Source organism: Cryptomeria japonica, chromosome 3, assembly GCF_030272615.1.
Source record: "Cryptomeria japonica chromosome 3, Sugi_1.0, whole genome shotgun sequence".
Taxonomy (NCBI): domain Eukaryota; kingdom Viridiplantae; phylum Streptophyta; class Pinopsida; order Cupressales; family Cupressaceae; genus Cryptomeria; species Cryptomeria japonica.
In genome coordinates, this window is record NC_081407.1 from 45273755 (window position 1) to 45285787 (window position 12033).

At 36.4% G+C, this 12033-nt stretch overlaps 1 protein-coding gene across 1 annotated transcript; it reads right to left on the bottom strand.

Annotated features, from left to right (window-relative positions):
• Positions 1-7858: 7858 nt before the first annotated feature.
• Positions 7859-10265, bottom strand: LOC131033170 (small ribosomal subunit protein eS28). The gene is made up of 2 exons (XM_057964316.2): positions 10100-10265; positions 7859-8315 (listed from the first exon to the last, which is right to left on the bottom strand). The coding sequence occupies exon 2, from the start codon at positions 8307-8309 to the stop codon at positions 8112-8114; it is 198 nt and encodes a 65-aa protein (XP_057820299.1). The 5' UTR covers positions 8310-8315; positions 10100-10265; the 3' UTR covers positions 7859-8111.
• Positions 10266-12033: the final 1768 nt, after the last annotated feature.

Genomic DNA, 12033 nt, shown 5'->3' on the forward strand with positions numbered 1-12033 from the left:
GTCGATATCGACATATTGTTGCCCCTCCCTAGGGATGTGGTGTTTATGGTTGGGGATAGGCCATGGACTCAACGGTTGGATTATGAGGGCATCCCCTTTTGATGTCGAAGATGCTTCTCAAAAGTTCACTTAGCTTCAGACTATTCTCTCACATCGCAGAGGTGATGCCTCTTGGTGGAAGGATGCTACTGATGATCACCTGACGATTAATGTTGTTGTAACTGATTTTGTTGAATCCTCTTAGGAGGATGATGGCTCCTCCTGGGACAAGGTGCCCTTACTGTTGTTGATGCCTCTGTCGACCCTCTTGTTACTGTTGTTGTAGCCTCCTCTGCCTCTGAGGCTCCTACTCCTATTGCTCCTTCTCTGCAAGCTACTCATGTTGATTATGCTCTTAATGTTGTTTCTTTGCAACAAAATGTTGTTGTTTTGCAGTAGTCTGCTGGTGTTTTGTAGTAGTATGTTATTGTTCAGCAACAGCATGTTGCGAGTGCTACTAATTGTAAACTTGTGGGGCCCCTCCCGAATGATCTCTCTCTTGCTGGTCCTAGTGACAATATCGCCTAGATTGTGGTTTGTCGCAGGTAGAAGGGGAAGTTTCCCCCCCTCCCCCGAACTGCTCTGTGTCGAGGCTTGGGTGCCTCTACCCCTCCTTGATTTGGGTTTGGGTTGTTGGCTTGATAGGTTTTTATTTTCCCCTGTCAACTTGTTAGTTTGTTTTGGTAGTGTCATTATGGCTAGTTTTGATTTCGTAATTGCAATTAATGTGTTGTTAATGTGTTGCTACTAGTTTTTTGGTTGACTTTACGCCCTTTGGGCGACTGTATTTTGGGTCAGCACCCTTGTTTTGCTACTATTAATACCAAAAACAAAAATCTAGCTCAAATTAAAAGATAAATGCATCAAAAAAGGAGTTTGTATACTCAAGTAACGAGTCTTCAAAGTTTGACTATAAAAATAAAAAATATAATGGTGAAGAGGTCAATTTTTTAAATCCTTGTTGACGTCAGCAAGATGCCATGACAATATCATCAAATAGAATATTCTAAGATACCATCAAAATATTCGTCACCAATGGAATATTCTTGAACCATTGTTTGAATAGAATATTCTTATAAAACATTTTCATGTGGAAAAGTGGTGGCACTACCTAGTGGCAAGGGTATAAGGTGGTGAGGATCAAGTGACACCATTGCTATAGTTTTGTCACTTACGTGATGTTGTGCATAATATTTATTTTTTATTTTTGTACAATTTGTACCCATACGATTCAATGGGCAATTGCAAGATTCAAACTCACAATCCACATAATCACAAAATGAAGCCTAAGATCTATGCCTAAATCTAATGATAAATAATAATACCAACACAAAGACTTAGGATACCCATTTTATTTATTTAATTCTAAGAAGAGTGTTAGATAATTACATATGTTTAGCTAATTGCATATTTTTTGGAAAATTATTTAATAATGAGATGTAAATTAATTAAATAAAAAATTTGATTAATTCTAAATAAAAAAGTCTAATAAAATAATAAATAGTTCTACAAATATTTAATTATTAGAGAAAAATCAACTTAGTTACATAATTAAAATATTATTTAATCAATATAGATATAAAAAACAAAAAGATGATGATGTCAAGATGAAAATGCATAGTCAAATTTAGGTGTCTAAAATTTGCCCCTTTTTGAGACCATGATTTTTATGGGGTTGTTTCAAAGAAAACATGATTATTGCAATGTACTTTTAAATTCAACCGGGTGTAAATTATTTACATCAACATTTCGGATCACAATCCATGGTCCATCATCAAGATTTTTCTCTCAACAGATCTCTCATCCTCATGATGGATAACTAATGATGGATAACTAACTATGGAAATTCACTCTCTCAAAAAAAAGGATATTTGTAACATGCCCTAGTGATAGAATGGACAAAGGATGGATGCCCTTTCAAGAGATTGGTGAGAAAAACAAGTTTCAAGTCTAATGCAACTATAATTGTTACTCTAGCAAGCTGCTTGATTTGGAGGGCTAGCTCAATCCTATAACTATTTTAGTGCAAGCTAAGTCCCTACAATTCTATGTGTGGGTGCACATTAATGAACTGAATAATAAGAAGAGATGGTTCCTTGAGAGAATAAAGTTGGGTTACTTTGCCAATCATGTGAACCAGACTTTTGATCGAACTACCATAAAATTTTAGGGGTCCTCCCTCCATTAATTAACTTACTAGAGCAAGTTAATTAATAAGTCTAACAGGATAATTAATCAATTAATTCAAGCACTAAACAACTATAGCACCTTAATTATAGTTGCTAGAATCGAGCTAGAATCCTCTTTATTAATCTAGAAGGGAATAAACAAGGAATAAGCGAATATCGAGAACCCTCTTTATTGATTTGTTCATTAATTTGTGTTCATTAATGAACCCCCATAGAATTGGATAGGAAAAAAAATAGGCTCCTCAAGAAAAAGTGGACAAAAAAAGGGCAACTTAAGGCTCAAGTGAGGTTATAAATAGAAAAAAGGTCTCACTTAGGCTAATTTTCACATTCACAAGTTGCAAAGTGAGCTCAAAAGGAGGAAAAAGGATGGAATTCTATGTGAGACTCATAACGTAAAGAAAGCGTAGTCTACAAGCAAGTGTTCGAGGTGGGTCTAGTGATAAGTGCCTATCATTAGCTCATTATTTAATTTTTGTCAGGTAGGGTTTGGGTGGAAAAAAATGGGAGATGGTGTAGGGAAAAATTAGGGTTTAGAGCCAAAACTAGGGAAAACCTAGAGTTTTACCTTGGAAATGGCCTAGCGTGTTGTGCAAATATGGTCAATGACAAAATATGCATTAATTATGCAAGTGGAAAGGATGATGTGCATAAGGCAGGCCATGTCATATTGCAAAACCAATGAAACAAATCGTGCAATTGTTGGACTGAACCATGTGAATGGCATGCCATGGTGTGCACGCATGTCAACCCGTGCAATCGGCATGCTAACATGCATAATTGACAAGTTGTGTCACATAGGCGGGTGACAACCCATGTAGGCGGCATGCTAACCTATGCAACTAGTTGGCCAGGCCATGCAAGCAATCGATAGTGTCATACAAATGGCCAGCCCCATTACACAGCCAAAACTAGGGAAAACCTAGAGCTTTACCAGGCCATGTCATATTGCAAAACCAATGAAACAAATCATGCAATTGTTGGACTGAACCATGTGAATAGCATGCCATGGTGTGCACGCATGTCAACCCGTGCAATCGGCATGCTAACATGCATAGTTGACAAGTTGTCACATAGGCGGGTGACAACCCATGTAGGCGGCATGCTAACCTATGCAACTAGTTGGCCAGGCCATGCAAGCAATCGATAGTGTCATACAAATGGCCGGCCCCATTACACAGCTAACAAACCACACCATGCAAGCAATTAGCCCCACCACACAAGCAGGGGACAGTGTTGCGCAAGTAAATAGTGGGGAGAAACAAATGAAAAGGACAGAAGGGGACCTATAGGATATGCAAGTTAGACAAAGGGGACTAGATAAATCAGAGAAGTTAAGTAGGCTAGATAAATAGGACAGATAAGATGAGCCTGATAAATAGGACAGATTAGATAATCCTGGATAGACTACATTAGGGAGCTGAAGGATGGGTAGAGATCATTGGGCAGGCTCAATAGTGAACAGAGCTAGAGGATAGGTAGAGATTGGTAGATAGGTTTAATGGTGGTTGAATGATACAGATGACCTACAGATACAGCTATCTATAGTATCGTCAAAGCTAGACGAGGTACACCAACAGAGGGATGAGGCTATCGAAGAGGTAGCCCAGGCTAGTGTTGAGAGGTATATAATAGTACCATCAACATAACAGGCAGATCTAGAGATGATTTCTAGAGCTATATAGAAGGATACCTATAACAGGACTCTAGATGAGTGGGATGTACAATGTGATAGGCAAGGAGTACCTAGCTCCTTAGCACGAAGCAGATCATGGCAATCTAGGTCACACAAGATAACAACCAACAAGGGAGTGATGGGACCAATCTCTTTTCAGAAAATTGTATTGAATTTTCTGCTTGACATATAAAACTTATGTCTAATTGAAACTTTCAAACTGAATGAAATGCTTAAAGGAGTCAAATATTCACAGCCAGATAGGTTGACAATGCCAAGCTATTCAACTAGTTAAATGTCAAGACAGAAAAACAGAGTAATGAAAAGCAATATAAATGCTAAAACACATTAGAAGACTTTTTTGTAAAATATATCCCTGTAAATCCATTCTTTTTCAGCAAACCAGTCTGAATTCTGGCATATTAATCCATTACATTGTTAAACACAAGAGGATTGGATTTCCTTTCCAGAATTTTATGTACACATACACATTGTGCATAAGTCTTTAACCAAACACCACAAACAAAATTGCAGTTTATCATTCAAACAGAACTAGAATAACAATAAAAACATAAAAAACCAAGGATTGCATGTTCAGAATCTATAATCAGAGCAAGAGAGGGAGGCAGAAGGGATACATCTGATGTATTAGTAAAAATCATCATATTGAAGCCACTGGACTTCAACTTCCATTCACAGACATCATGAGCAATCTTTGGGTTGGATGGCAACACAAGAAGGTAAACTATAAAGGAGCCTATCCAAATACAAGCTGGGCCCTCATAAGCTAAAATTCAGAAACATGCAACAATCTTCATTGGGAAAAAACACTACTATGCCACTCTTTAATGTCTACGTGTCACCAGTCAACCTTGAACAATTTCATTAAATCCTTTGACAAAAGAATGGGCAACTTATTATCTCCCCGAGTAAAAGAATCGTACAATCTAAATGATTTGATAGTTTACAACTAGAAGATTTAATTTTGGGAAGTTTTGGTTTTGCAAGATTTTGTGGTTTTACAAAGATGCTTCCCAGCAGGTATGACAGTTTAATACATTCCATCAACTAAGAATGGTTTTACTGAAACGGTTGTTTAAGGCATGAGACACTGTTTCAAACCAAAATGCCATCCATAATAATAAATATATTCAATCATTGAAACTCACTCAACCGATACAAATTACTAGGCTCACCCGGTATGCCTCTGATTATTTTAATGACACCCTCCAGCAAGCAAGTCCAAACAAGCAAAGACCTCAACTAAATGCACATAGAAAACAACTTCTACTAGTCTGAAACAATTCAAACATATACATTCAATCTTAAACCTACCAGTCAGATTGTTACAATAGGTATTCTATTGTACATTCAAATATATACAACTTCCTAAGCTTACCCAGTTTGCCCCTGATTAATATTATGACACCTTCCACATGTAACTCTGAGCACTTTGACAATCCTAAAGATGCTCTGCACAGCCGTGCTGACACTATCAGGAACTGCTCCCTCAGGTTTCCATCTCCAAAAAAAAGGGTTGACAAGGTTGAAGGGTTTTATCTCCAAATAACACCAATTGCTGTGACAGTGTATAGCATACCTGTAAATAAATTTTATCTTTTATTTTCAGATTTTGTAGGTGTGCTTTTCTTGCCATCCCAGAGCTACCTACAAACTCTATGCTTAATCATAGGCAATCCAATCCTCAATTGATGCCAGTCAGAATAATAAGTTATTTTCTCAATAAGATGGCAACTAACTAACAAATCCATATCCTTATTTAACTGACACATCCACCTTATTTCATAATCTGACCCTAACTATTTCTATGCTGCCAGTTCAAAAATAAGACGAACAAACACTCCCTCCCCGAACTTGCTTGCCCTCAAGCAAGTCAAAGCTGGGTGAGAAAAAATGTTAACTGACTGCCTCTAATGAAGGAAGCCCTACTGGTTGATAATACTGCAACCTCCTCCATACACAATGCCACTGTACACATCTGAAAGTCTCTCATTGTTGGAGTACACCTAAATCAGATACCCTTGCCTCCTTCCCAAGCACCTATGTGTGGGATTCCAAGTCTCATACTCTTTATCCTCATGCAACATTTCTACTTCCTATGACCTCGGTTGATGTCCGGCTTCGGTCACTTACTGACATGCAATACTGATAATGTGTCACGTTTTCTTTTTCCAAAAAGATCCAATAAGCTAGCCAAATCTTAAAGCTCTGATACAACCATAAAGACCCCTACTAAATGCACATAGAAAATAACTTCTACCATTCTAGGGCAACTTCAGAAACACACGTTCAAGTTAATATGTAACAGTCTAATTCCAGATATATGTCAGCAATATGTATTTTATCTATTATTCAAACACATGCATTCATTAACATTCCACTAGAATGATACAACTTACTGGACATGCCCTGCAACATGCAGTCCTGCTGACACTCTGCAGCATAACCTATTTCCTGAGGATTTTCGTTCACAAGAAATCAGGATCATGAGAGTTTCAGTTCCCAAGAAATCCAGTTAACACACTTAAGGGGTTCCATCTCCAAATGGAACCAGTTTTTGTGACAGCATCACAAGCCTGAGAATTCAAATTTCTTAAGTGTCTTTTTTTTCCTCCTTTTTCCTCCCAGTACTACCCATATACTCTATGAATTCCTCAATCATAGGCCATTCAGTCCTCAAACAATGGCAATCTCACTCACAGGTTCCCCACTCAATGGTTGGCAATTAACTGATAAATCCATCCTTATTTACCAAACCTTAACTGACTGATCCGCCTTATTTCCTTATTTTCCCGAAACTGACTGATCCACCTTATTTCCTTATTTAGCTGACCCTGACTCATCTATCTTATTTCAAGATTTTACTGACCCTATCTATTCCCACCCTACCAGTTCACTCACTCAATGCCCTCTACAATCACTCAAAGCTACTACTACTATGCGAATGATATCAACTGGGATGATCAACAATAATATATAAACTAAAAGGCGTCTCCAGCATAAAGTTATTATGTCAGGTCTCAGACAAGCAAAAAATTAACAAAAAAGTTGTTAAGCATAGCAACTTCACCTCTGAAGGTGAAAGATGACAAACCAGTCAAATGTCAAATGACGATAAAAAGCATAATTAAAGAGATTGGATGTATTCTAACCAGTGACAGCTGAAGCTTGCCAAAGTGGAAAAGGAAGGCAAAGGAGGAAAGGCACATTACCAACCCCCTAGGGCTAGAGTGTTCAAAATCATCTAGACACGGCTGTTGAAAACAAACCTGGTGCCACAAGTTACAGAATTGTGATCAAAATGATAGTCACCAGCTGATGTTACAGGAATTAGGACACCATTCAGATCAAGTAACATGAGTAAATGAATAAGGCTAGACCATAAAACTATACTATACAATTGTGACCCATAAAACTACTGCCATCAAGCATTAAACCTTGGCAAAGAGACGACAACATACTTTTATTATAAAATAGCTTTTATTATAAAATAGCTTAACCATAAGCATAAATCCATGCAACAGGAAACAATTTTTAAGCCAAATATTGGGATTAACGATCTGAGACTACAAAGAATCAATGAGGAATTGGCAAACCTAACAAGGGAAATGGACCTGCTACTAACCCCACACCATCTTTATGCCACAGACCAAGATTAACAATCCAAAAAAATCTATGAGGCTTTGCCAAGTGTAAAATGAGAAATGAAACTGAAATCAACCACACCAATAATATGGAACTAAATTACAAGGAAAATTATACTGGAGATGTGCAATGCAAAAAACACCACATAAGCTAACTACATGTTATTGTTATGAACTGTACACTCATTTGATATGCATAATAGATACGGTTAAAATCAAATAATTATAACCAGAATTATAATATAAAAGAAGACAATGAGATAATATATTCATCCAGGATACAATCACAATTATAAATCAATATATATTTCCTAGAAACCATATGATTATAGATTAGATTCAAATCAAGAAGAGTAGTTGATAATAACAAGTCTTGTTTAATAAAACAAATTAAGCATTGCCTATCAGGCAATCAAAGAAAACAATTTCCAATAAATGTCTAAAACATTAAAAGGCTATACTCCATGATCTCTGCTCATTCAAAAATCTACGAAAATATTCCACCGCAATCCAAACCCAAGAATTTTAGTAAGTGAAACATGATCACCGCAGTCTCCTTGCTTCTCTTTCAGATTCCAGCAGAGTAAGGACGTCACCTTCTCTGACAGGTCCTTTCACATTTCGCATAATAAGACGATTCTGATCATCTATAAACTTCACTCGAACCTGTGTAACTTGACCCCTTGATCCAGTACGGCCAATGACCTTGACCACAACTGCCAGCTTAACTCCTGTATCCATGGTTTCCTGCTAAGGCATAAAGGAAGGTTAAATATCATAGAGGTCTAAGATATTAATCATAAAGATCAGGTTTAAAATCAAACCCATTAAAAACCTGGAAAGATCTAAAAAAAATTAAACTGATCATAGAAACTAACTACAAAATAATGGGACGGAGAAAAGATATTATTGGCTGGTTAAGTTTTCAACTATGAAAGTATATAAATAAGATTAACTTGCTAATTTCAGCCAAACATCTTCAAAACCATGTGATTTTACACAAGGAAGGATTCAATTTACCTCGGAGGAAGCTTAATGGAAGGAAACACGGAAATAAATCAACAATATATCACCCAGTTTTCAATAGAAACTAAAATCATAAAAAAATGCAAAAAAAGAAAAAAGTACAGGAATCTGCTATTGAAATCAATGATCAACTACTGTTTATTTAATTATTAGCCTAATTCTCAGCAACTGCTGAATAGGGAGGCTGGAATATGCATTTACAACTTAAAATTGTACTGCCACACAAAAATAGCATAAGACAAAAGGTTTCACAGGACAATATCTCTCCTCCTAAAAAATTGTAGGAGATAAAATTACTTACCATACAGCCACTAAACTGCAAAAATCATTACGTAATTGAATTTAGGCGGCAGCAGCAACTATTAAGAATATTAAGAAAGCAACCTCCATGGACCACACAGTACCCACCCAAATTTTGATAGTGTCACGATGTATCAAAGGTCAGAATTCTTGTGTGGGTATAAAAATGATAGCTATCTGTCCAATGAGACTGTTATGTAATGGAAAATGCATGCAAGAACATAACCTCTGATAAAAACTTATAGAAGCTTAGACCGCACAAGTAGCAGAGTTCACTTGGACCATGGGCTTGCTCCCCGATAGTCTCGGGTATGACTCCAAGGCTCGTACCTGATGTGAATGGTTTGCAGGCAATTGCGTGCAAACTCAGAGGGTTAGTCTCACCCCAGCTCACCCTTCCTGGCCCCAACTTGGGGTAAAATAAGACGAGGTAAGGCAGGATGGGGGCTGCCTCGTGGGAATACCCCTGACACAACCAAAAAAAACTGTAGAAGCCTCTACAATCCTAGTTGACATGTGGCAAGAACACAGGGAGCTTATAAATATGCTCAAATTTTACCTACTCAAACAGATAAGGCAACGAGAGAGTAATTAAATCTGTCTTCAAGCTGTTGAAACCAATTTAGCAGTACCATATAGCGTGATGCAGCTCCTATAATTCCTGCTTCAGGTGGTCCCATGCAATTGCTAATACTAAACGCCTAAAGAAAAAAACTTCAACCTGAAAATCAGAAGCAGCTACAACTTGAAACAAGAACTTTCAGATATGTGATTCGGAATTTTCTCAACGGCCACTAAAAATTTTCAGTGATGCAGATACATGAGACCAGTTGGTAAGGGTTAAGTGAACAACTTTCCAACTACAAGATATAGCCATATGTCACATGCCATCTAGGCTGCGCTTTCCAGTAAACCATGTTTTAAGATCAAGAGAGTAGAATAAAATGAGATTGAAAAAACAATTCGTATCTTCCCGTATTGCAGTTATAAATGTCCCTGTGAGGCTTCTATGTATGGAGGGGTAAGAAAAAGGTAGCTGCTTATGATTTATCATCGAGTTTTTGGCAAAACTATTAATGAGGAACAAAAAAAGAAATATGCTTCAAATTCGAAAAGTGTTTTTCGATTTTCATTTCAGAATTCGCATATGATATGTAAAATTTCCGAGAGTTTACCAGAGGAAAGCATTGGAAAGAAACCAGTACCTGAAAATAGCCTTTTTCTCAGACCTAGCGAGCTCAGCCGCGCCTCAATCGGATCGCCAAAATATTCAGGGAGCAGTAAAGGAGAAGCAGATTAGGGTTTATAGCTACTGAAACCCTAATTTTTGTTTTATGGGAGCGAGTCGTGGGGTTGATGCCTTAGTCAAAGGTTGAGATATTATAAGGGTTTCAATGTCTATGTTAAAGGAGTGTTCTCTTATGACCTAAAAAAAATATGTTATATTAATTACAATATTTCAAAAAAATAATAGGACATTTTTATATTTTAGTTTGAAGATTTAAATTAAAATTTTTGAGGTCTACCTAGTTAAATTTTTATTTGTGTAAAGAATTTAATTTTTATCAATAATTTTATTATTATTTTATATTTATTTATTCAAGTTAAATATACAAATTAATAACAAAAATTATTAGACCATTAGTTTTTTATAAATTTTGGATCTTAAAGTTACGAGCTTAAACTAGACTACATGAGACCACCCACTTTAAAATATTTCTAAAACAATTTAGTGACACCTATAAAAAAAAATTAGGAAACCCTTGTTAATGTGATGCCATCTAATGGTTTCATGAACTATTTTTATACAGAAGAGAATTTCGTAAGGGAAAAAAAATGTTATAATATTAATTAGAATCTTTTTTTAATAAAATGGAGCTCCTGTATTCTTGTTGGTTAACAGATTTGCCCCTTTCTTTAAACTATATTTTGATTTACAATATGACTCATGCACACCCCTTTATGAAAGGAAAACAAATAAACCAACAGTTGAGTGAACCGATTGTAGGCTCATCCTCTGCATTAGAGGGCAGCTCCTCGTAAGATTTACAATGAATTTTTATGCAGAAAACTTTGAAATGGATACACTTTTAACCAAAAAACGCAAAAGGTTTTCGCATTCATTCATCAACACAAAAGAATGCTTACAAATCAAAACTGAAAGAATATCATGAAGATCTATTTCAAATGAAGAGCTCATAGACTCCAACTTTCACACATGTTCATTTCGTAAAACTCAAAATAAAGCAAATGCATAGCAGTAGAAACACTGGTCGATTCTCTCTCATGCCTCACAGGACAAGGGGGACCAGTACCACTTAATCTACAATGAATTTACTTGCAAATAATGAAATCAATGAATTCAAGAACACAGATAGAACTGGTAAATGTAATGATATACATTTCACGCATCAACATATATCCCAATAGGGATCACTAATCCATCAAATACACAAATTTAAAAGATTGCATTCAAAATATCATTTGTTATTCAAATACCAGAGATATTTGTTCAGAGAAATTCAAGGAAAATCCAAACTGTTCCTCCAAATCACAGTTTTTCAGACCCTTACATAAAACTAACTTCCAATATAAATAGCCTCCAAGCTAATAGTTTGTTACACCATAAACTAAAACTTTGACTTTAACCGTAGCTTAAAGAAACCATTTGCTTAAAAACAAAAGAAACTAAGACAACAGCCAAAGATCGGTTGACAGCTCATCCCTTGGTTGATTAAGACTCCGTCATGGCAGAGGAAGTTGTTGATTTATCCTGCTTTGCTGCGGAAATGTCCCACCACTCCAAATGTGCAGCTAAGAAGTTCAGGATGACTTGGAAGTAAGAGAGTCCAATATGCACAATACGTTGTTTCCAGACTTCCTTATCCATATTTACTTGCGACACCTTTGTCTTGTGCGCCTCCAAATGATCAGAACAAACTGTAAGCATTGATTCTATTCTAGCCACCTTCGAGAAATCATTTGTAGTCAAAGATTTTGTTTCTCTGGTGAACTGTATCCTTTCCTAGAAGATTTTTGCCATATCTATAGCAACTTCGATTGTCTAAGCATCTTCTTTCATAAGTTGAATGTCAATGCACTTGAGATCTTTTTGCATTGTGTCAATTAGATCTGTCAG